The sequence below is a fragment of the Plutella xylostella genome, chromosome 3 (genome assembly GCF_932276165.1).
Source record: "Plutella xylostella chromosome 3, ilPluXylo3.1, whole genome shotgun sequence".
NCBI lineage: Eukaryota > Metazoa > Arthropoda > Insecta > Lepidoptera > Plutellidae > Plutella > Plutella xylostella.
In genome coordinates, this window is record NC_063983.1 from 7,355,949 (window position 1) to 7,383,510 (window position 27,562).

The window sequence follows — 27,562 nt, forward strand, 5'->3', positions numbered from 1 at the left end:
TTTTATAAATTAATGATCTGTGCTATTTTAAAATGATCGATTTGGAAAGTTCCACAGGACAGCGCGTGTCCAAACTCTGAACAACGCCACCTTGTGGAACAGCTTGGAACAGCTTGGAACTACGACAACGTCTACCTTACTCCAAACTCTGAACAACGCCACCTCGTGGAAAAGCTTTGAACTACGACAACGTCTAACTTACTTCAACTCTCTTTGTTCCCAGGCGACAACACGTGTCGGCGCCATGGAGCTCATCGACGACGACAGGGGGCGCTCGAGCGCAGCACGAGTTGTTCGAGTTGTTGGAAAGGGTACAATGTTCCCGGCTAGATGACCAAAGAGCCGTACTACCGCCGTATTTTTCTCAGGTTAGTAAATAAAATAATTTTATTTAAAAGTACGCGTAAGTGGTAATTTCTTTGTTATGTTTGTAATATTTAAAGAAACATAATTTTACATACAGCGCCATCTCTCTCTAGTATCTAGTACTACGATGATTCCTTTTACACGGTGCTTACGATAGTGTTTCAATGACGCGATAGATGACAGTACTAAAACTGTTTTAAAATATATTTTAATTTCCGATCCTGTCCTTTATTTTAAATACTTATAAAATAATTTAATAGCTACAAAGACAGGAGTTGTTTCTGTGCAGGATAATTTTGACATTATTTTCAACTAGCGGAATGGTAGCACCACCATCGCATCGTAGGTTGCTAGAGTAGGTAGGTAGTTAGGTACCTACTTTCATGAATAAAGAAAATAAATACGTTATTGCTACAAATATTTCATATTTATTTTGATTGTAGATAACCCTAATTTAAACTAACGGCAGTTTCACAGAACATAAAGGAACCAGAATTTCCCTAATCACTTTATAGCGTTCCACTTTTATAAGGGCCGGTTCACACTATTACCTGTAATAATGGGCGGAAACGACGACGCTCAACCGATAACTTACATCTTAGGAAAAAAAATGAGAGAAGAGGAAATTTATAAGTTCTGAATTCAGAATACCTGAAACTGTTGTGTGAATGTTTCGCAGTCTCCTCTGCTAGACCCTCGATTGATTACTAATTTACCGGAAAAATATTTCGTATTTTTTTTACCATATTAATTTTCTTTTGCATCCAACGCTGACCAACACGCTACTCTTGGTACCTACCTAAATTGCGAAGAACGCAGTTTGAGCGCTTAAGTTTTTTCAATACTATTATCTAAAGCACCTACATTCCTACATAAATGTTCTCTTCTCTCCTTGTTCTAAGTCAGTGGCAGTCCGCAACGGATGTAAGAATAGTTACCAGCAGTAGGGGTGGTCGGCGGACCGTGGCGCCACGGAGCTGTTACCTATTGTGTTCGTAACTCGGTGAATAGATATTTACCTGCAATCTTTAGTTTACAGAATAAACCCCATTTTGATGGTTTGTCGGTTGACGCTTAGATTGAAGGAGTAGGTTTCTGTGAAGCCCTAGCCCATGCGAAGGCGATTTTGCTTACGTGGTTATGGATAAAATTTACGTCCTAATTTGTCTTGCCGGCTTCATTATGTATGCCTATAGCAGAGCCCAAAGCACGCTACTGGATGCGATCCATAGCCTTTCGCATCCGATCGCTACAGCCACCTTTCGCAAGTCGGCATGTACCACCTTGTCTTATATAAATTAGGGAAGAAATAACTTTTATCTTCGTCTTAGTTACGTCTCGGTGACAAAGTTAGTCGGACTAGTGTTTGTCACCGGCGAAACATAAGTTAAATACCTACCTGTGTATCGTACAAATTAGGTTTCAAATTTGATAATGCTACTTACTGGAATCAGAACAATAACAGTAACATACTTTATCCTTGAGAAAATGGCTGAAAACGAAATGAAAGTACAGTGTATACGTTATTAATAGTCCCTTTGTTAGTTCCTTTATTGGTCGACATTCAGCATCAGATTGTTTCATATTTGAAAAGCAATCTCTTATAGAATCTGTAACGAATGATTGTCCAAATTGATTTGATCCTTTTATCCGGCCGACTCATTCCCCAGGGAAAATATTTTCCTTTCTTGCAAACGAGTTTGAAAAACATATTTCCAATTTCCAATATTGGTAAAATCTTTCTGCAGCGAACTAGGTTTTTTTAAAGTTATTTAGGTATCTATCTAGGTAGGTATCACATATGAAGTATGAGTACCAACTTAGGTAAATTACATATTATTATACTTAAAACTGTTCCGTTTGTGTGTAAAATAAATAATATACCTACAAGTATTTATTTTTTCAATCAATTCTTTCCAGGAGCCCAATTCTCGACCACTAGTCTTTAATGTCTACTGTCAGTGGCGCGACGTAACGCCTTGTAAATAGTGACTATTTTGCAATGAATTCTAACACTAGACATTAAAGACTAGTGGTCGAGAGTTGGGATCCACACCCGAGTCCGGCCGTCATGATTTGAGTTTTCATAAAACTTTTTCCGCCTTTACATACTTTCTAATAATTTGTAATGGGAATTCTTGTCTGTGGTTTCATCATATTTATTATTGTCTGTGGTAGCTGCGGTGTCGTTGCCGGAAGGGCACATTTACTTTAATCTTTTGTTTGTTTTCCTTCGGAGAAATATCTTTTGAAACTGCATCAGTTTAAAATATTGTTTGGATAACACCGTTTTTATAGAGATGACAAGTTTATAGATTGCTGTACGGGAATAGTCGCGTGTGAGATCAAAAATACCCTACCTATTCTGTCCTTAATTGTGCGGCACTAGCGCCACGGAGGCCGGTGGAACTACTCAAAACATAGTGCATTTGAAACTCAGCATATGCTGAGCTGGTGCCTTTTTGACACTCTGGACAGCAACCTTTATTTGTTTTGTTTGTTCTGTATTAAGTAAGTATTGTCTTTATTTTGTTGTTGTTTCTTTTTCTTTTTTTTCTGTCTTATTATTCTGTCTCAGTGTGTCAAATAAATGTATCTTTCTTTCTAAATTTGTAAAAAGTGGAGAAAGATAATTTAAATTACCGTAATGTATTAAATATTCGTTATTTAACACTTATCGTGTGAAATAAAAAACATACAGAAGCCGTAAAAAATATAACTGGGCCATTATTTTATTTTGGGTACAATTTGACATACTTTTACAGATATTTTTTTCAAAAATAAACTTCTTATTAATTAACCTTTCAATATTTATTTATGTTAATTAACATTTATATTATTCATTAAATACATTTGCAGCGATGTTTTCTTGCTATTTCTTAAAGTTATTGACGTTTAATCGAGGAACGATGAGAAAAAAATACTACTGCGTTACTTTCATACAAAATTATGTTTTATTGTTAGGAACATATATTTTGGTTCCTAAACATATACCAGATAAAAAGTAAGAAAAAAAACATTAATCTAACAGTTTAAATTACAAAATATTCTCAGTTTTGTTATTCATTCAATAATAAAGTTTCCCACTGCGTTACCAATCAATAAGTTTTAATGCAATACTTTTCGAAAAAAGGACAAAATAATCATAATTTTTTGCTCAAAGTTTTAGAAATAGCTCTAAATAAGGTGAATTATAATTATTATATTTAGTTTAACATTCTTTCTAATATAGAGTAGCTAAAATGTTTGTGAATACTCTCAGGAAACGAGGGACAAATAGATAACGCTGTGGTTAATTGGTAACACAGTGGTATCTCAATCACAATCTTTATACTTTCTTCAATTAAAACTAATAATAATGTGAAAAAACCTATCAAAATAAAATTAACAGAACTCTTTGTTTAATATCAAACATTAAAATCGCTGAAAATATAACAACTTAATACTAAGAAATATTTCTCATTTTTTTTGCCTATAAAGCCGTTGTTTTTCAGCCGCTGTTTACGCCATTGAGTCTGAAATGTTATACTGTAACAATATAATATGCTCAAATGTTATATTTGTACCATAAATTGAGTAACAGATACCTGAAAACTATAAGAAAAACCCCTGAGTTACTATAGCTACAACTGCGTTACTGAAAAAGTAACGAAGTGTAGCGGTAACGCAGTTGTAAAACAATAACCTATTTGAAGTTAGTACTTAAATGAATACACATACATGGGATATCAAAATGCCCTAATAATTGTTACTAATTATTACATATATTGCATGAAATAAAATAATAAATATCTATAAAACTCACCGTATGTCGCCGGTAACTCAGTGGCGTCACAATAAATACACGCGCTTCTCTCCAGGACTCTCATCCGAAAGACTTGGTCATTTTATCCGTCCCGCTCTCCTTCCTGCACTCCGATACAAATACACAGCCATTCAAATGATCTTAGGTGTAAGAAAGTGAAAAAAAGTTTATTTATGATTGAATTTCCTAGGGTAACCTAGTGTAGGTGGATTTTTTCTTAGGCTTGGGGACTCGGCCAGGAATATTAATTGTCCCATAATATGTTCATATAAAATCATGAATATTACCGTGAAGTAAAGTTTAAATAATGACATATTCGTTATAATATTCAAAAAAATTGTTTCCATTATAATTTTTTACACACGTTGTGCTTGTTTCATATGACTCGCTCCGCGGGACAGACAATTTTTGTATGAAAAACAATTGCGTTACCAAAAACAACAACAGAGTTACCGTAATTTGTAAATAAATAAAGTATTTTACATAAATTCATTATATTTTCTGTGACCGGTGTCTTATTTAATTGCTACAGACGGTAGCTATATTCCTGAATTTCATTATTTAATTTTTTTTTAATGTTTCTTTGTAGGGGACCGATAATGGTCCCTAAAATAAAATAATGGCCCAACTAGTCATATTCGAAAATTAAATATCGAGAAAATAACTCAAAATTAAGACTTCCTGCAATCAGCATGTACATACAATTAGGTAAGAATATACTAATACTATGTAATTAGTCATTTTCAGGCAGAAATAAATACTTTCACTATTCTAGTACTTAATTAACTTTTACTAAATAACCAACTGTAAACATGTAATAGTTAATCATTGGTTTAAGCGGCCGGTTGCAGCGTGCCACTCAGTAATTACTGCTCTTATCAGCCTTCTTCGTATATTATTATTAATAATTAATTTAATTTAATATGAACTATAGATTTCTTGTTAATTTACTTGCTGAGTCAATGACCTTTAGCGATTTTGCATAGTTAGTTAGCAATAATGAGGTTATCCTCGTGAGCTTCGCCTTTGAAGGGGATCCCGTGACGATTTTGGGATAAAAAGTAGCATTGAATGACAATGGTGTATAGTTTATAATCGGTGCAGTAGTTATTGTGTTTAGTCGTTATAAACCTGAAAAATCCTTCGCAAATCCTAACTAATATTATAAATGCGAAAGTAACTGTGTCTGTCTGTCTTTCTGTCTGTCTGTCTGTCTGTCTGTCTGTTACTCTTTCACGCCAAAACTACTGAACGGATTTTAATGAAATTTGGTATACATATGGTCTAGACCCTGAGAAAGAACATAGGCTACTTTTTATCCCGGAATTCCCACGGGAAAACTTTTTAAGGCGAAGCGAAGCTCGCGGGAACAGCTAGTACCTAATAAAAACTCCTAACACCTATAGTATCTGAGAGTTCGTGAGTTATACAAAGGTACGTTTTTAATATACTATACAGTGTGTTGCAAAAAAGGGTAGGTATGCTAAACCGAAAGGGGGTGACCCAGGGGGTCATCCTGAACCACTTTTGTACTACGAGTTTTGAAAATTCACGAAAAATTATTTTCTTTTCCATACAAACTTTGTTGTTCACGTGACTTTTTTACTATGAAGAACGAATATATTTTTCGCGAATTTCCCTGAGTCACCCCCTTTCGGCTTAGTATACCCTTTTTGCAACACCCTGTAGATATATGCAACAATTCTTTAATATAGCGATGTGTAAATACGATATAACCTTCACCTACTTTCGTTAGTTCGAAATCACGTCCAGTATTTGTTGAACCCATACGAGTGTCAATCAATTGAAAGGCCTCAAATGAAATATTGAATTGCCTGGCTGATCTGATGAACTTTTATAAATCGCTGAGAATAAAATGTTTATTTATTTATTTTGCACAATGATATGTACCTGCAGGTGGGTAAGATCATAAGATTGCAATAAGTTGTCTGCACATTTACCTAGGTAGGCCCGTGCTGAAGTGTGAGGGTTTTTTAGAATATGTAGGTATAAGCTTGTATTTTGTTGTGTTAAGTTTATATTATTGTAATGTACTTTTCTAGTCCTATAGTTAACATTTCATCAGGTATAACTCATTCCTTCCTTTGCATATTATTGTCTACATACGTACCCACAAACAGTCCAAGGTTGGAGGGTTATTGCCATAATCTCCGCACTAGGCAGGCAGGTCAGAGATATCACACAAACACCAACATCTACGACCTGATCACAAATATCTGCCCGGTCGGAAATCGAACCCGGGACCATCGACACAACAATCAACGTTACTAATGAATGAGCCATCCGGTCGGTTGCAGAGATGTGGCCTCCAAATAATCGAGGCCAGGTCAGCTAGATGTGGCTAGATTGCTAGATGCAGCTAGATGCTAGCTTTGCTAACGATCCAGTCGTGATTGATAAATCGAACGAACCCATATGGCTATCGGTAGATGTTTATGTCAACTACAACCTTAACTCCCCAACAAAGGCAATTCAACTTGCAAGGTAAAATTGGTGTCGTCGTTACTTTTTTTTTTCAACTTTACATTTCATTTATTTTATGGCTTTCAAACAGAACCTATCAATAAACGGTCTTAAAAATTGTAGAAGAGAGAAATGGATGCTAGAATATCCATTATCGCGACAAATTGTACACAGTTTTTTAAATATATTTAGGTAACACTTATGGTCGGTCCGTATCTACGTTTTTTAAACGCTACACAATAAAAAACCCTTACGGGGAAACGCCAGCATCAAATATCTGTTTTGCGGCAACATAAATCGAGTTTAGTCAGTGAATTAAGTTCTGGCAACCGTCGACACACTTCATCAGATTAAAAAAAGTAATGCTAACAAACTGTGGACGTGCGCCAAATACGGACTTTGCCGGCAGCAGTTTAGGACTTTTCCGTGATTTTCCTTACCGCAGTTCTAGGTTCCGTGGTAATTTTTTTACAGCTTAACCTAACCTAACCCTAAATCAAATGATAAAATATACAGGATGTTGCAAAAGGGTATACTAAGCCGAAACCTACATGTGCAGCATGCATGGTATATCTAAGCCCGAAACTGAAATCAGAATTTCAAAATTCGCGAAAAATTAGTATACCCTTTTTGCAACACCCTGTATTAATATTTTCTTTTGTTTTGGTAGAGGTAAATTATATGCTGTATGCTGTGATGCTATCAAATCAGGGGTTGATTAAGGCATACCTATATTACCTATTTACTTAACAACACCGGTAATCCCTAGAAAAATATATCAGCTCAATGGGGTTTATGGATACCCCTTGGGGTACTTCTGATGTAATTTGAGGTCCAAGCTACGCATAAACTGGATCTTTACAACTGGTTAGTAAGACTTAGACGACAATTAAGCAGGTATTGAAATCACTGCATTATGAAATCTGGAAATCCGCAGTGTATTATCAAAATGCATAGTTCGTTCCTGTATGCACTAACAACCACCAAATGAGGCGTCTGCACTCGCATAAGTGATGCATCGCTTACGTAATCGTTCTGCAATAGGGATGGGAGGGGATGAGGTTTTGGATATCGATATTTAGGTTTAAAAGCTTATAAAGTTTGAAATAAATAGTAATTTATTTCAGGTTAAATTATACACATATTACACACAACATAATCCAAAATATGTTTAGTTCAGCCTAAAATTTTGGAGCCCAAAATGTTACTGAACCATGTTTATAGTTATATTCACATACTTACATCTTTAGAAATATTTTATCTGATGTAAAGCTTTTCAACGTATATTGTAAACTATTACATCCTACATGATCTATGTTATATTTAAAACTTTCACTATCAATAGCGTGAAAGCGTCATTTTATTATTATTATTACTAGGGTTTCTCTAGTGTTGCGGTTTTCATATCAGTTTTTAACGTAATATGACGTTCACTTACATTTTATCAATGCATTTTATCTTTTCCAATTTTACTATTTATTGTTTGTAATATTTCTATTAAGTAAGTACAATAAAAGCGTAATTAGAATGGCACAAGGCATTTAGGTGCATTTTTGTTTTGTTGTATTGATTTATATGAAATTTCTAGGAAATTCGTAAAAATAATCTTCACTGACCAAATATTAAATGACAGATCATTTTCTAGAATATCAAAATTTAATGGCATTTTCTTATCGACAATTAATCATATCGACATCCCATCCCTATTCGGACGTGATCTTGAGTATGCAAAGTTTCCAGGGCGGGCCGGGGTCCAATCAGTCACGTTTGCTGCATGATTACACCGACTCGGGTTCGATTCCAGCTTGTTCCTTCCTTATTTTACATCCCTGCATCTTTAATAGTCATGCAGGTACCGTTTTTAGTGTCATACGGTTAACACAAATTATAGGCTGGTTTTGGTTTGTTACAGAATCTTCTTTATTGCTTTAAAATAGTATACTTTGTTTTACATTTTTCAATACAATCTACATCATCAACAGCGTGTAAATATAAGCTATTAATTTTTCCTTTCATGAAAATAATAATAATGTATTTATCATGAACAAAGGCATTGGTATACATGCTGTGGTTTGGCATCAAACTTGGGAGATGGTGGACCGATGAGCCGCAAGAAGCTACCCCTCCAGTAAATTACTTTGGAACAATAAATCAATAGACAAGAAATTATTTAAAGTCTTGAGCCACTTGTAAATCAATACACTCTAATTGATTCGTTTCTATATCACCGTCCTAACGAACGAGCATTTCTAAACAGTGAACAAGCCAATTACTATCAAGTTATATTTGCTTAGTAAAGTCATTATCATTATCGAATGTCATTGTTCTTAGTACCTACATCGGACGCCACCCTAAATGTCTGCCCTCCTGGAGTTGAATTTTAACTCTTGTAACTCAAGTATTAAGATCGTCTCAAAGTCCAGAGTTTGTCGTTTGGTAGTGCTCCCACTGTATCTATTGGGCTATCTCTGTGCTCTTGTTCTTCGCATAATATTATAGTAACTGCACACTAGCTATTGTCTGTTAATGAACACAACTACCTACCCATGGGAACTTCTTCTGTAAGCTCATAATCTTCAACACTTGTGACGTCACAGCTGGAGCTACAGAGTGCTCTAAAATGGGTTGAGTTTTCCTTTTTGTATTGAAAGCGATCGAAAGTATTCAATAGAAAATTTGACAGGTTTTCTGTTCGGCCTCACCATGAAAACTACCCGTAAAATATAATATTATGTTCAGCTGTGTCAAATACCTTATGCAACTGTCAAATGTACTTTAAACACAGTTGAAACGATTTTATGACTGTGTCCCACTTACATAATACCTATAATAACAGCCACGATTGTTCTTAACATGACTAATGTCACTAACAAATTGTCAATTTGCCGATAACATCATAAATAACGAATTAAACATTTGAAAACTTCCTAAAGAATAATATTATATGACTAAAATATACAATAGATTTAGATCTTCTCACTTTCCACACCATCGGCCTTTGCACACCCCAGTAGATCCATTAACTGCATCGGATCAGCCTGTATACACACACACCTAGAGTATACGGCGACGTATAATCTTGAACTTGATCTTGTGGTTATTGTTCGTTTTATAATTGATTCCTACACGTCATTAGAAACTGCTCCCTTAGAGATAATTCTCAATTGTACCGTTACTATTGTGAATGGCAATCTAGAGATTGTTTGGATACATGGTGCTTATCATCATCATCAAGCCAACATACATCCACAGCTAGGTATATTATAGCACTATTCTAGTGAGTGCCAAAAACTCAATCGTCAGCTGCCTATTTTAATGGTTACTTACAGAAAAAGCTCAATGATAATTTTATGATAACGATGGATCGTAACTAATTGTAGAGGGCCCTATAGTTTAATTGATTTGAACTTTACAATCGAAAGAATGCCTAATAGGTGATGCGAATTTTATCGTTCGCCGTTGTTTTAAAGATTTACCATTATGCATTTAGAAAGGAAAACTGTATGAAGGTTGCACTAAAATCAAGAGGACAGTATTGCATCCAAAATCAATAAAATACAGGTTTGTATAAGAACTATGTAGATAATAATAATACACCTAATTGATATTAACATTAGCGATTCACAAAATTGTTCAGTGTTGTTTTTATGACTCATAATCATCTTTTATTTGTCAACTTTTAGCTCAGTTACATTTCAAGGTGATACCTTTAATTGGTAGCCCTAAAATACCAAGTTTTTTTTACTGTAGGAATTATCTGAGAAACATTAATGGTGATAGTGAATTTATTTTTTAAAGATATGTAAATTTTAGGACCTAGTCAATTTAAGTCACAATCTAAAGTGTATCAATTACCATAAGGCACTCAGCCTAGAAGTGTCTACTATTTGTACTAGACTTTGAAAAGTTTTAGAAAGAATGCTCATTTCAGATTCAAAAGATTTTCGACCAGTCAACCTGTTAGTTAAAAAACCAAGAGGCAAAGCTGGCTTGGTTTACTGGAAACATTACTTGAATCATCAGCCAATAATCATCCACTGCTGGACATAGGCCTCTCCCAAGGAACGCCACAACACTCGGTCCTCGGCCTTCCTTATCCAACCACTACCGGCTACCCGCCTAAGGTCGTCAGTCCAGTGGGCAGGAGGGCGTCCCGCGCTGCGTTTGCCTGTTCGTGGTCTCCACCATTACTTGAATAATTAACTATTATTGCGAATATACTTATACTCACTTGTATGTATGGCATAGGCAAATTTCGCATTTTATTATGTTCATTTGTTTTCTTGCGACCTCCCACACTCTCTTTGCCATTTGCCGACTTTGCTTTTTATGTATTTTCCAATTGTGTGTAATTCGAGTGTTGTGTCCCTGATTTGGTATCCGTCTTTTCTTTTGTTCTCGTCACACGCTGTGGCTGCCCCCTGCCGTTTGACCAAATGTTTTAAAGGTCCCGGGATTAAAGCCGTTGCAGCTTAATGAGTAAGGATTTTTTCTGTTCACAATACATTAAAAAAAATTAAGTATAACATTTTCTTCTGACTGTAGGTACATAGACCAACGTGGACTCGAGTCGAGACCTTTCTATCTACTTAAACCTATTTTTTTATTCTGATTTCATTTTCGGGGTTAGATATACCATGCTGCACAATGCACATGTAGGTTTCGGCTTAGTATACCATTTTTGCAAAACCCTGAATAAGTAGAATAAGCATTTCTATCTTATGCATATTCGTGTAAATAAATAAATATGTGGGGACATCTCACACACGGCCATCCGACCCCAAGCTAGGCAGAACCTGTGTTATGGGTGTCGGACAGCTGATATATCTACACAAATACATAGATATATAGATACTAAATATAAATATCAACACCCAAGACCCGAGTACAAATATCTGTCTTTAAACAAATATCTGCCCCAGCCGGGAATCGAACCCGGGACCTTCGGCATAGAAGTCAGGGCCACTAACCACTACGCCATTCGACTGTAAGTATTCAAACTTGTCTTTCAGGTCCGTTAAAATCATAACTATTAATTTATTAACTAAGTATGAACATAATTTCTTCTTTACCTTCCCAAACTTCCAGGATGTCTTTCCCACATCCTTCCTCCTTCCTCTATGGTCACGTTTGACGCTTTATAAGTTTTCGTTAACGTTTTGGGCTTCGGAAACAGCTGCCCCGGGCAAAAATCCTTAGCACCTGTTGATTCTTTGTTCCTTCCATCATTAAGGGTCCCAACAGTCGGTGTACTCGATATGCTTCGATGAGCGGCGGATGTTCCCACGATAGACGAACTTTTGTTGGGAAAATACCTTATTTCTAAAGCTTTAGACTCAGATTGCAAGGAGGGCCTATTTGTGCGTTTATAGCAGTTCTTGATGCGTTACTGCTGTCTGGACGCTAATGCGAAATGTGTATATTTAGGCTTCGATTTGCTTTGTTATTATAATAGAGAGATGTAGTAAAAACACCAAAGTATAATAAAATAGTTTTTACTTATAGTTTATTTGCTTTATATCATGAAGTTGACCATGAACTTGTAAGATTAAATTGGTTTAATGCATGTCTAATTCAAATCTATTGTATTCTAGAAATTTTGGAACCAATATTAATGAAATAAATAAATTTGACGAGTTTTCAAAATAATTAATTTCACAATGCGAGGTATTTTTTAACGACACGGTAAAGATTTTCACATTGACACAATGAGCCGTTTTCCTTGACAGCTGTCAGTTGAGCTTTTGGCTAAGCCGATAGATGGCGTGAAAACGCAGTGTACCAACTGTAAAAAATTACATAGAGAGCAAAGAGTACAAAACTCAGAATAAGAACTCACTAGTTGTGATTAAATGTCGGGTGGTAGCGCGAGCCATCCTTCCGAGGCTCAGACTGCATGTGGCTTGGGATAGTGCTAAGTATTCTGTGAATAGTTCTACCCACGCCGTCACGTAGTGTTGCACGTAAGGACCATGATCCATAGTCCTTAGGCATTATTACAGTATAGCAGTCACTATCACAAGAGTCACTATCTCACAAGAGTCACTATCTCAAAAGAGTCACTATCTCAAGTGCACTAACTCTACAGTATCAAGGGAGGAGGAGCAGATAGCTCAACTACAACTCAATTAATACAGGAGAAACACAAGGAAACTGAGAAAACTTGAAAAGAACGGCTGTACGCACAATCGCACTGAACGCTGAAGCAACAGTGACATCGACATCATAGAGAAAATAATACTACAATTCTACCTACCTACGTCACTTTCACATTTCGTTAGCCTCACAGAATAACATATTGTGATCTGAGTGTGTTCTGAGGGTTTGAAAGTTGGTACAACCCCAGACAACGCCATCTATTTCTCCAAAAAGGAACTTTTTTTTTTTTTAACAAACGCCTCATAGATTAGCATTAGAAACGTCTGCATTCAAAACTTTTTGCCGTCTTCTCCACGGTTACATTCACCTGTCTTGTCTCCACTTTTACTGAAGCCTGATGTGTATGCTTGTCTTTATCTATCTCGTCATCAAGATGCCGGGGTAGAAAGAGATGGTTGTTGTTCGCCGGGCCGGTGTTGGTAGACCGCATGTGGCACGCGCCAGTTCATTCGGTTTTCGAACGCGATCCGAGTGGCTGGTGTCTGGACAGTTTGAAATTTTCGCGCCTCGATCGTGTTTTGTTTTGACAGTTGAAAATTGTTACACCGCGCACCGCTTTCAGTTTTCTGCATGTTTTCCCATGGATTTTAGTGACTCATCAGTGTTTTGTGAATGACTGTGACGATTTGTGATAGACAACTGTGTAATTAATTTAAATTATTTTAGAAGTCCTCATTAAGACAAAAACATTTCATGCAATTGAATAAATACTACTGCCGTTTTCTTTAATAACTGCGAAAAAGTTTGCGTAACCTACATCCAGGGAGCAACAAAAACGCGAGTGAGAAGTGAAAGTAAACTTGACTGTTTCATTACCATTTATTTTTTGACCCAACAACTAAGAGTACTTTCTTGAAGAAGTATCTGTAGACTTCGTCGGCAGAGTTCTTCTTTAGGTGCTTTGTTACAGCGATATACATAATTGAAAAAGTTCAGGACGTTTTGTGGGAGAGACCGCATCTGTTTGACCCGAGACGCTAATAAAAATAAACGATTTATCGGACGATTTACGCTGGGAACCTTTGACTAGTCTCACTATGATTGATGACAGTTACTTGGCAAGTATGATGATGCGATTCGGAGATCGCTGAGATTGACCCAGAGGTGGATTCTAAGTTCATCTTTATGAGGGAAAGAAGGTCCCTGCCTATCAGTAGCGAGGTGGCGTTGAAAAGTGACAAGGATGGATCAGGAAAGGGGTTGGTTATGAACACAGTGATTTGTGGTGTTGTGGATGAACTATCAAACGGCAGGACTGGGAGACGAGGGTCGTGGGTGCGCCACGCCGTCATGGGAGTGCTTCGGTGGAAGGATCTGACAGGAGGAGTGAGGACCTCCACGCCAACAGACCAAAAAGAGGTAAGACATGAAACATCTTTAAATTGATGTTTAAGTCGCACGTATGCAACTTTTACAGCAAAGTTTATTCGGTGAACTGCAGTGTTGTTCTTCCAAGTGAAACCTCTTTGAATCCTGACATATAATTATAGATAGATCATAAATAACAAAGATAAGTTTGTACACAAAAAACATCCAAATAACTCGACGTATACCTCAATCTTTGTGTTGGCAAAACAGTCGAATTGAAGGTTGTTAAGTTAATGTGCTACACGTTAAGGAAATCTTGTGTTTACCGTTACGTCATGCGGTGGATTCATAATTGTTTATGATGATGCCTCCACGGTGATGTCTCCTTTAACGTCATTTTGTGAGTCAGTATCATAGATATCATCATCACAGTTATGTATAATACAATAAGATATCGCAATAGATACTATCCTATCATCTGGGTAAACGTTTTTAAAGTAAGTGTATTTGTATATAAATTCATCCTCTGGTCCTATATTGTGTTGTATCTTGACTGATGGAAACATGAAATGATCAATTAGCTAAATAGGTACCGAAACCGAACGAGCAAATAATATACTTACTTACATAAAAAGTATATTATTATGAATTCATATTTTAATAACACCAGTCCTCAAGAGATCATAGACACAATAAGTGATGTAAGCGTTTGAACTATCAAATGTAACATTATGGAGAAGAATTAAAGTGTAATAATCCTCTACACTAAGTACTAACCTGTAAAGTATAACCCCGTATCGTGGGGGAGAAGGTAGACAGATTGGTAAACTGTTATTAAGTTAACATGCTGAAGACTTGGGAGAAAATCTTATGTAAATAAAAGAATGAGTCAATGTAGGCAGAGGCTGTTAAACTATGACTCAGCAAAGAGAAAATCTTGTTTGATGTCCTTGTTTTGATATCCGTACACTTAAGTAATATTACTTATTGTATAAAAAAGACTCATTTTCGAGTCCGCGTTGTTCTATGCTCATTTTCAGTGAAGCAAGTGATGCTTAAAAAATATTCTTTATGAAATAAATGAAGTGCTGTCAAAAAATAACAGTAGCCAAAGTAATGATGAATATTTTTTTCATATGAATAATTTTAACTTTGGTAGACAACAACACTAAAAGTACTTACATTAATTTTTATTTGATTTCTTTAGGATCGTTCCCAATGATTTTAATATAAATATTAATATACATTTCCAAGCACAATGTTGATTTCATAAATCCTGTCCCTAGGTTCTGTTAACTTTCTGTTATATTGGCACTAAATGTTATCGGTTAGGACAAGACTGAATGCTTTCAGTTTGCACTCGATTGAAACATGGAAATGTAATTAAGTTCTATCTATTGAGATAATACCTATGTTTGTAAATGAGATAGCCATATCGATTCAATGACACATTATAGGCATCGGCTTATAATAAGTTTAAAATATATAGGTGTACCTGTGTCACAGAGTAAAATTTGAATCTGTTGTATAGACCTTTCAAAAAATACTTTTTAATGTAAGAACGACATCATTCGTTTCATAGGCTGTTGGACCATAAACCATTATTATAAATCTTTCTAGACTGTGCCAAAACATCTCTTTTGTAGTTTTATCTGGTCATAAATCGATGTCTTTAGTAAATTTATTGTGCGGACAACACACATTAACCCATTAATGGTGTAGAAAACATACTGCTTGTGATACTTTCCATCCAATTTATTATTATAAGTTTCAGTAATTTCGTTGTTGCTAAATACTTAAACTTTAAGAAGTACGACCTACTACACGGCATCCTTTGTTCTTTTTAGATTTGTTAATTTACTCTGATTAACTTCAATTGGCACTATTTGTATTAAATTAAATGTCATTTTATGGGTCACAATTTCAAATCAGTTGAAGACTATTGCAACAGATTGTAAATTTATCACTGTGTTCAGTACTGAACTCTTATTATTAATGTGTTTCTTCGATCGTAATTGAAATTGACTGAAGGTTGTAATAGTTTTACCACACGCGGCATCGCATGGTTTTGCAAGGCAGGGAAAATGCAAATGTACTTGGTAAGTACATATGTATGTAGTATATATTATACTGTAGTACCTACATGCTGTCAGCTGAACGTGTTAGCAATGCAGTTTTAAAGAAGTAGGTCGACATGCTTATATTTCGCGTACTTACTTATGATGTTAATAGGCTTATTGCCAACTATTTGGCGTGGCATCAAATATTTCCCGACATTTGTCGCTAGGTATCACTTCGGTCGGTGACTCTGTAGCTTCTGTTTGTTTTTACTGTCGTTCTACTGAATGTTATGTGTTTCTGGAAGTCGTGCCGCTAATTATTACGAAATTAGTGTTATTAGGCGACTAGCTGTGGTTTATGTTTATGTTGTCGCATAGTTGCCTACTTTCTTTGACGGTTCGTGAATGTTTTTTTTCGGATGTTACTAATTTACTTACCTAGTCAGTTTTCCGCATAGCTTAAACAATGAGTAAAGCTGAATAGGAACTGAACGTGGACAATATACTATACTTTTGTATTTATCTTAATGACAGTACTTAAGTATTTTACACTAATAAACAAAAACAAAATATATTTTCTTAACCATTAGATGTTCGCAGGATTACTGATAGGAAAAAAGGTTAATGTACGAGGCAGGCCGACAAAAAGTGAGAGATAAAATTGATCTTACATCAGTATTTTTGATGGATGGTTCTCACATGAAGTTGCGGTTTTTACGACAGAACGGTAGGAAAGTGATTGAAAGCAAAATCGAGAGATAAACAAGTACAATATACAGTTGCGATAGGTTGGCTTCATAAAAAAATATCCAGCAAGCAAGTTTGTCAAAATCTATGGTTTGTGCAAGCCTGTGGTACGAATCGGGAAACCTTTTAAATATGAACAGACTCGTATTCAGAAGAAGACAGCCCAATATGATGTTGGCAAGATATCGTGACCGTTTGTGGGTTAGCAAAGAATCCTATTCGCGTATCGCCTGAGGCCTTAGGACCACTCTAGCTTACGAACAACGAAATTTGCGATAACTGCTGCGGTAACCACGATTTTATCTCGTTGCATTTAGGGATTGCATGACAGCTCTCGCTCTTTGGTTCTTAGTCAAGGTGGAGTGACCACGTGTACTGATACGAATTATGAACACGTTACCATATTATGGTTGGATGATTTTGTGTCAAGTTGAGAATGGCGTTCAGCGAACAAGCTCATGGGAATGGCCGTATCTGTGGGAAGGATCTTTTTATCGTTTATATTATATCTATAGCATTTCCATAATTCAGGCACATGCCCGACCCTGTAATCTGAATACGATTTTTTCTTCGTTATGATAATGAAGTTAGTATATTTTTTATAACATACTTGTCCAATAGTTGCTTAGGTATACTTGACAAACCCAAATTGACAGTGTAATTTAATACAGGCTACTATTGTGGATAATTACAGTCAAACTTATGCAACACTTGATTTTAAATATTCTAGACAATGTCAAACAAATTCTTATTTTAAAATAACTGTCGTAATAGATACCTACATACTTATAGAATCTTGTCACCATCACCACCAACGTGACAAGCAAATTGAGTCTCATTTTATGCCTCGTTTGTTTACGCGAAGAAAGTGATCTACATCTCCAACTACCTACCTAATATTTTGTCTAGTAATACCTCGTTGTAGCTGTAGACATAAGAACTAACTTATTTACTTGCATAAAGTATTTTGCTACAAGTCTCCCCGAGGCGAGCGTTGTCTCGGCCGATTACTCGCTCGTGTCAACATGGTTTTACCGTAAGTGGGCACTGAAAACATTATTGCTTGTCACGACTTTCGTGCTATAATGTACTGAGACGAACGACAGAATCAAGCTATTAACGTTTGTACTCCGTAACAGTAAGGATCGCTTTCGTTTGCTGGAAAAGAATTCGGGACAGTGTCAAAGGCATTTGAATGGTTGTATCTGTGACCGTATTAGCGTCGCTGCATGTATGAATGGCTGAATGCTTGACACGTGTGTAAGGAAACATCCTGCTTTATTTGTTTATCCCTTTTCAATTAAAACATTCACATGTTTTGTCTTTTACGAGATGAAAGAAAAAGACAAAACCGGAAATATAAGTATTACAAATAACAATTTGTGAGTGAATGGTTCGCTATTTGCTATAGGTATCTGCTGGTATCATTTATACAACTGAGTTAGTTAATTTAAATGTAAATAGTTCAGGAGCGCATTTGGTGACTTGTACAAGTTATGTGCATGTACAGTGAAACTATAAAGTCCTGAAATTAAATGAGGGCACTGCTATCTTTCATGTAGCAACCCTATATAGCGAAACATAACTGACTTTGATACTTGAAATTTTGCCTGTTAACTTCCTACCTATTTGTGTATTTTAAAAACAACTTACCATCCACAAAAAAGCTCTTATACAAGCTAGAAGGTGTTAATATGAAGACTATAATAGTGAAACCAATAAATATTTATTTAGATAACGTTATTACAACTGTATAAAAAAAACTGGATCTGTTGACGAAGGGCACACATAGTAAAGACATCAATTTCTCTTTTTGGACGGCCAGTTCTGTTTCTTCCAGGAGTTAGAAATATTCCATATTTTGCCCTCTTTGGCACGCTGGTCCGATATAACTATAAAATAAAATAAAAAAATCTTTTTGAGTTACACAATGCCCACCATATTCACACAATGTGAATTTAGTAAGTAAACAAAAAATATATCTTCAAGTATCAAAATGTTAAGGTTTGACTCAACTGAAACCAGATGAAACCTACAATCAGTGGTATGTAAACAATGTTCGACTTGGGCTCTAAACCTAGGTTTATCGATAAATGAAGCGTTGGTACTAATAAAAAATGAGTTATTACAATTTGTACAATGCTACATACCCGCCATACACGCTGTACGAGCGTAAACATCCTCCAAATTCGACAAAATGTGTCCAGCTTGATGTTCCGCTAAACATTGTATAAAAACTCGATAAATAACTTCACTAGCTTGACTACGAATATTTTTCTTCATCTTCCTAATTGCAACCAAGCGTAAATTGTTGCTTTTATCTAGATTATCTTTATAATTAATAAGAAAATTCAAAAAAACAGCCAACCGCCTATTGACATAAACAATTGTTATGACTTTTATGTTTCTTTTCTAATGGTGCCAGGCTTCTGAAAATTTTAGTTCCTCAAACATTAATTTCAGGACTTTATAGTTTCACTGTAGAATGGGCATATTGCCAGATTGAATATCAGTGGAAGGCAGCGGAAAGCGTCGATCGATGCTTCCTGAAGATTGGACTGCAGGAATCCTAAATTTAACTAAATTTCAGGTACCATTTAGAAAATCGATAGTATTGAGGTCAACTGATATTATTGTTTAAACAGATGTTTAAACTGAACTTATTCAGAAAGCAAGTACTTACTTACGGTAAACAATTACAAGTTGGAAATAGGTTGGTGACGTGGTATTGCATTCATGTATATTTTTTACTATTTACTTGAAGGTTACTTGTGATCTACTAACGTACATAAGTTCATACAGCTAGGCAGCAGGTATAAGATGGCTTGTACCTTTCTACCAAAAATATTGAATTCCCAGTGGTTTTAATTATTTATATTTTAGCAGGTAGGTACCTATGCGATGAAATGTTTAAATGAAATTCTCTCCTTTAATACACAAACAACTGCACGCCAGTTTAGCTGTAGCCTCACTCAGGCAACTTATTTGATTGGCAGATGCTATGAAGCAGAAACAGCGCGTAATAAGTTGTGTAAAAGTTTGAAGTGAAAGCAATGGAACAGATTCCTCAGTCGACTAACTCCTTTATGCTGTCACAAAGCGTCGCTTTTGGCGAAATTGCGAAGTTTCAGCCTTCGATATTCACGATGTTGGTGAATATAGAACAACGATACTCGGATATACCTATACCAAATTTGATACTTAGTTTGCCAAGGGCGTTTGGCAAGTTTTTAAGCCATATTGATTAAAAAAAATGACTTCTCTATGGTATTAAAAAAATACGACAAAATATCTGCATAAGAATTACCGTAGCTTAGACCGTAACTTTTGCCTAGGATTACGAATATCAATAATGGGTATGTCTGCATAGCCATCTACGTATACCTACTGCATTTTTCATACTTGGAATAAAAGGAAATCTTGGAAGGCTTAGAATATCAGTCTAGTCTATTTTTTTTCCAACAACTTCTAATGTTTTATGTTTCCTTAAATGTTTTTGTTATTAAGATACCGAAACTTAGTGTTACAGGTTATGTAAAGAAACACTAACTGCTAACACATTTTTAGAAGTTTACGTAACCCATGTAAGTATACGGTTTTAAAACTTTATCCAATTAAGATAACAGGTTTAATTTCGCACATTTTTTAATTGTTTGTTTTGTTTTCTTTGTAATACTTGTCTTAGATACCACTATTATAGTTACGCCATCGTATAGGTTGTTTTATACCTAATATAGGTACCCTCACGGATACATACATTCGTTAGGTATCCGTAAGGGTTAGTAATGTAAGGGTGGCTTGCACCAAACATTTAAATGTAATTAAATAAATTTCTGTCTTGCTTTGACATTATAATTTTAGAGCAACAGATCATACATTACATTTTGATGAACTTTTTGGTGCAAGCCACCATAAGGTTCGTACATTCCTGAAAGAAATATGGAAGCCTTGTTTGACGTATCACGTGTCATAATATGAAAGTTTCAGCACAACTTTTTACGGAAAGTCGAGTGGGCCGGATTGCCTTAAAAATTGTTTAGAAACTTATACGTACAGAGCACGAAGAGTGTCTGACTAAGGACTTTTTTCCTCTTAATTCTTGCGTCTTAAGAGTTAAATTTGAACTGTAAGTTTTAAATTTGGGTTGCAGCTCACTGTACGTAAAAACAGCTTTGAAGCAAATTATACTCAACGTTCAAAGTAGGTAGGAAGCCTCTTTGCAAAAGAATTACTTATACTGTTATGTATCTGTAGCTACTTACCTAATAAAAAATAATAGCAAAGAAACATAACCTGATCATGATAATATGTCATATTGAAGATTGTTACTTAAGAATCGATCTCATTATAGTAGGTAATATTACTGATCGCTGAAAAACTATAGTCAAATTATTTAAACTGTCCCTTTCAATTGCAATCAAATTGCAAGAATCCTTTTTACCTACTTACGAATTATAATGATAGTGTAACCTTTCTTTTAACCAACATATTTTGTTTGCTAACATTTAATGTTTTTATTCCAGGTAATTTTCCACATTGCTGTAAGATCGTTGTAAATGTATTGAGGTAAGCTGAAAGAAATGAAGACGTATCAAATTATATTATTAACTTCTTCATATAAACTTATTTAAATATTATGCAGTGCATGCTAGGCTTACCTAATTCATGAATACAAAAAAATTCTAACAGTATTTTATTCATCTTACGTTATGTATAATGTAGTTCGTTTAGTTATAGGTACCCATGAGGTAGTTGTGTAAAGTAGGTAGGTATATAAAGGTAGGCTCATAATATATTTGTATACCTATCTACCTATCTAGATGTTTTAATAAAAAACGTATGCCTAATACACGGTTTGCTGGTGAGCAGTTTTTGTTAGCTGATGAGTGTAGGATGATAAAAAGTGTGCTATTATGTAGACAGTCGTAACGTGCGTTGGTAATATCATGAAAATAAGTTTTTACTTGATAGTAATTATAATAGTTAGCAGGTAATTTCGTGAATGGCTGTTATAGTTAGGTAAGTATCTCTAGTTAAGAAACGTCAGGACCGCACAGTAAGGAATCTGAACTTTTTAAAATAATGTTTTTAGTTTTCTCGTTTTATGGTCGAGTACTAGAAATCATAAAATTATACTTTTTGTTACACTATTTTGTTACACTATAGCAGCATAGACAAACAATAGTAAAACTCAAAAGGCATCGGATCTTTTCATTTGGTGCCCTAACTTTTATAAATACACCCACAACAGTTTATTTATTATTGTTAAGTATATATTTTAAACCCAGTCAGTAGTTTTGTAAATGAGCTACAAATTAAGATCACTAAATTATCTAACATTTAGCCGGCATATCGCACCTTAGCCCGGCACTATACTGTCTAATATAAGCTAAAGGACTAAAGCGAGCTACAATGTGACCCTCATCGTTAGGACTCAGAGGCTATATTTGAACACAACAGATTATGTTTATTATGTTCACAGGAGAACACTCCTTCGAGACATTACTTTATGGCCTCGTCGTTGAGAGTACATATTCCGACGATATTATTATTTTCATGCGAACATTACTGTAGTGTGCATTCTAAATATTTATAATGCGTATAAGAACATTAATTTTGTGACATCACGAATAAAAATATGATTGATTAAATTTCAAAAGTACCTATTACTTATAAAAATGATCTTACCTATTTGATATTTGAATCATTAGCATTACGAACTACGAAGATATCTCGCCCATGCGCAATGACAGTAAAATTAAAAAGCAGTTTTTTTAAGAGTTCACAACTTTTTTCATTGGATAACTGAGATAACAAATTTTGATTATACTTTATTCGATCACAATGCGGAAATAGAATTCCATTCTTTAATCTAAAACAAAGTATGTTTTAAATAGTTTTAATACTCTTTATTTAGTGGGCTTTGGCGCACAGATGTTGAAAATTTATTTTGTGAACTCTTCAACAATAGCAGAATCATTTTGCAGACTCTTCCGTATAAACTGAGATCCATAAAACGTTGCATAATAACATGTAGGGACATCTCACACACGCCTATCCGGCCCCAAGCTAGGCAGAGCCTATAAAATTGGGTATCGGACAGCTGATGTATCTACACAGATACATAGATAGGTAAACATACATATTAAACACCCAAGACTCGTAGTACAAAGTACAAGTACAAATATCTGCCTTGGCCGGGGATCGAACCTGGGACCTTCGGCATAGCAGTCAGGGTCACTAATCACTACGCCATTCGTTTATGCATGCATTACGACTGCTACTGTTTTCACTTCTTAGACACCTCATGAGCCATACTTGTGTTTGAGCGAAAGTATAATTTACTAGGACATTAGAAAGTAATCTTGGACGAATGCGATCGTTAAGCCAATACGATACCTTTACTGATGTAATAAAATTATGATTCAACTTTTGATTGTAAATGCACCAATCATACTATGATTACATAATTTAAATAATAGATTCGTAGAATGCGTGCCTTTAATCGATAATAATGATCGATATTTTCAGTTACAGCACCGTACGTAGTTGTACTTAGTTCATCTACGTTCACATACGTATACAGCTGTAACTCCTAAGGGTGAGTGTACACTTATCCGTATCGTACGTATCGGACCTGGATTTTCATAAATTTTCAGAAAAAGGCTTCGACGTGCCGATGAAATGGACGCATTTATGTGAATTTCTATACGAAGAATACTGAACACGATACGTCCGTTGCGTACGAAGCCAAAGGTGGACAACTCTGCAGCGATTATAAGATTTACGTATGTCAGTTAGTACAAAATGTACTTAAAATTTGATTTTAATACTATTTATATACGTTTAGCGTTTGGTAAAAGTGACCCTTAGTGTAGTTTCGAGAATAGTATCGAATCCTGTGATCGCACCTCTGGACACTTATCTCAAAAAGACATCGCGCAAGTGTAAAAGATCTCTGAAGTCCTTTCACCTATGCCCTTTCTGGTTTCCAGTACTTGCACCAATTTCGTTCTCTCATACATAATGTATGAGGTGTGTACAAAATCGCTGAGATATTGGTCCTACCGCGATTTGTCAGAGCCCTGTGAGGCACCCGTGTCAGCAAATGAATGCAGAAACTGGACATGGCGTTTTGTTCAATAGATGGCGCTGTAGAAAATTGTCAGCAACGGACAAACCCTCATATATCTTTGTTGCTCCGTATATCAGCGGCTAAAGGTTAAGAAAGGTCCGCATCTTATTAATATAAATGATAGTATGAAGATGTTGTGTAGGCGTCTGTAGGACTTCTGTTAGCATAGCTAGTTATTGTTGACTTGAAACCTTACTCAAAGCGTACCACAAAAGAAAATCGGGTACGTTTAAAGTATATTTCGTAAAATATCTGTGAGCAATTTCAGTCGTGAGTATGATATTTTTGTTTCATTCTTTTTAAATATCACGCTATGTTTGACTTTTTAACAGACATAGTCACACTGCACACCTACATAATATGGAATAAAATATAGGTGTACCTATCTAACTGTATGAACCATCATAAAAATTACAGCAAAAAACTACGAACAACGCTCAATTGATTGCATTTTTATATCACGTATTGCATAGACATGTAATTAACTTTTCCTAGAAAGATATTAATCAATAATTAATCATAAAATACATAACTACCTTCCTGTCGTAAACACATCGTAAACTGCGCCATGTATAGGTAGGTAGTACACTCACAGGCAATGAAAAGGTTCCATTAAAAAATGAAAGACCCCAAATTATGCAAATTTTTTCAAACAATTCATTTAAAATTTGAATAAAATGTTATAAACCGATTTTAGTTGGTAGTATCTTAATGCTCCGTTAAAAATACTGCAATGTTGCAGAAGGCTAGTCTTTTTCGTTTAGAAGTAATTTGGTGTTTTTCTCAGTGGAACCTTTTCATTGCCCGTGAGTGTAGATTTAAAAAAATTAGAACTAAAGGTACCCAGCCAAAAAATCGGCAAAAAGGGTTCCGTAGAGAAAATAATTTGGGAAACGCTGGACTAATAAACAGTTAACGTAATCAATTAACGTCAGTTCTGAGGGCTCCTAAACTTTTCGCCAAACGAAAGTGGTCAAATTAAAGTTTCAACCAACACGCACAAGCGGTTGCTGGTAATATTTCAGAGTCGTCCTACATCCTTATTCTGGATACCTACTGAAAAATTATAGTGAAACGATCATATAGGTTTCATAATAAAATATTGTCAGGAATTTCTTAAATTGACTAGAATCTAGATCATGTTCCAAAAGTTTTGCGAACCAATAATTCATAGGTAGGTACTTTCATTTATATTAACGAGAAAAGATCTACGATATTACAATCGCTTTACAACAGCTTTCCTGAATAGTTTCTCGTCCCGGGCGGAGTGTAAACACGGTACTGTATTGCCGGGTCCGTGGCCCGGACGTGACCCGTCCGAGTCTGGAGGGTTACTGTATACTGACGTATAGCTGGGTACAAACTGGCCCAACAAACGCCCAACGATGGATATTTATCATACATAATACAGGGCAGATTGCAGCTACGAAGGTCAACGAAACCCGTTCGTTGGCGTTCGTTTGGCCGGTCTGTACGCAGCTAAAAACGAACGAACGGGAGCTGTCGTGAAACCACGTTTAATGGAACGAGATAGAGTCGGGGCTCGCGCATCATCACTGAGAAACTTCGTTTTTCGTTTTATAGAGTGACCCCCTGTAGCACGTCCGATGCGGGTCAGGGGGTCTACTCTTACTTAGCAAAATCCAAAAATGAGAACGCGTCGCTACCTACGACTGTATCTCGTTGCATTAAAGCTACCGATTGCTCTTCGTATTTAGTCAAGCTACAGCTAGAGACTTCACCGTTCCCTCGAGTTACAGAAGGTCTTTAGAACTGGGTCGCAATTGCATTTCTTTCATCTTTAAATGTTAGCCTCTTGTTTTCTTATGAACGACCGGCTACAAGTTTCAGGGATGAGCATGAATTTAAAAAGTTAGCCGTTTAAAAGTTGAAGGCCTTTTTTATTATTATCGATGAGGACATTATCCATAGACTAGAATCTGACATTATCCATGAATACAAAACGAAACGATTTATCATATTATGTAAAATGCTAGACTAGAATTTTTTCTTCCTATTCTTTGTTTAGAATTCGTTTGATGTCTGAAAGTCAAACAAATCAACGTCGTTCTAGCAAAGTTTTATACAGCTGATATTTACAGTAAAATTACAAAAACATGGAACACCTCACATTTTAAAACCTAACCTAACCTATGTAATAGAGTTAATTTAAGTAATATGCACTACAATGCATCTTATTCAAGGTTCAACTAAATGATTTCATAAAATAACACTGTGAAAATTGAATTTACGTGAAGGAACTGTGCGAATACTGTTGCTTATGAAATATTCAGCGAATCACCTGAACTGCCATATCTCTCAGGGGACCACAATTTGGGAAGAAATTGTAATGAATCGGCATAACTTTGGTACCGGCTACCAAATGTTACGTTATGTTTAGAATTTGGCACACTTATAAACAACAATAAATATGGCCATCAAAACTTATAAAATACAGAAGGCAGAGTAACGTTGTTGTTCAGAGCATCAAAAAGACACCAGCTCAGCATGTGCCATAGATGATTATGGCCACAGCACTTGTTTTCCTGATTGATTATGCTCAGCCCTGAAGCGAACACACGTAAAATTTTATAGTTCCTAACAAAGTACTAAACTGTACTGTACCTGTACTAGACGTACAGAAATATAAGTAGGTTCAAATGTTAGCTCTAATTTCTCCATAGTCGGATAGATCGTAACCAGGGAAAGGTTGATCAATCATATAAAATTCTTGACAGATGTGTCAAAAGTCAACAACTAATACCTGGTTATGCTCTAACCGACTATGGAGAAATTGGCACTAAACCTTTCTTTTCTTTAACGGAACATTACTCTTTGTTTCATTCTTTCGAGTTTTTCTATTCATTAACTCTTCCCTCGGACGTAAGTGGAAATCCACTTCGGAGACGTGAAAAACGTCCTACCGCAAAGATTTATTGAAAAGCTAGCTTATTCGGTCTGGGGAAAGACTAATGTCCTTTATTTTCATTCACTTATTTGTTTAAACTGGACACGTAATGAGTGTGTAACATTTATTTATTACAGCTGGAACACCAGTAGCTTACACAACTAAAATTAAAATTGGTAATGAAAAAAGAATGTAAAATAGTAATTAGTTATATTTAGCGATTTTTTATCATCCACACGAGACGAAGAAGAAGCGGGATGTATTTGAGCAAATTGCCTACGCTGATGTAATTTTTCGCACTTGATTCAATTTGCTGAATTATTCCACACATTAGACGACCTGCCTACTGGCTGGTCCAGTCACAGTCACATGTAGACACCGTCCGCTCTGTACCGAGTTACCTTGACGTTGGAACAAAAAACGATAAAGTGAGAGATAATACTTTTATCAATACATTCAAAACAGTTGACAGTCGAGATTGGTGGTCGATAGTGTCAGTGCATTCGCCGGATTGTTTACGCGTGTGGGCTATAAATACAAATAAATGTTAATAAAAGTTCTTATCGAGTACAGAAACGAGCACGTAATTG

General features: G+C 35.6%; 1 protein-coding gene across 11 annotated transcripts in view; it reads left to right on the forward strand.

Moving 5' to 3' along the window:
- LOC105388122 (rap1 GTPase-activating protein 1) overlaps positions 1 to 27,562 on the forward strand; it is a 210,387-nt gene that overhangs the window by 127,257 nt on the left and 55,568 nt on the right. For 7 of the 11 annotated variants that reach the window (XM_048625037.1, XM_048625010.1, XM_048625020.1 and 4 more), the window contains one exon: positions 224 to 368. In XM_048625037.1, coding sequence (XP_048480994.1) covers positions 224 to 368 — 145 coding nt within the window. Of the gene's footprint in view, positions 1 to 223; positions 369 to 13,250; positions 14,174 to 27,323; positions 27,556 to 27,562 lie in introns of those variants that run through there. The other 4 variants (XM_048625028.1, XM_048625033.1, XM_048625047.1 and 1 more) reach the window with 2 other exon arrangements.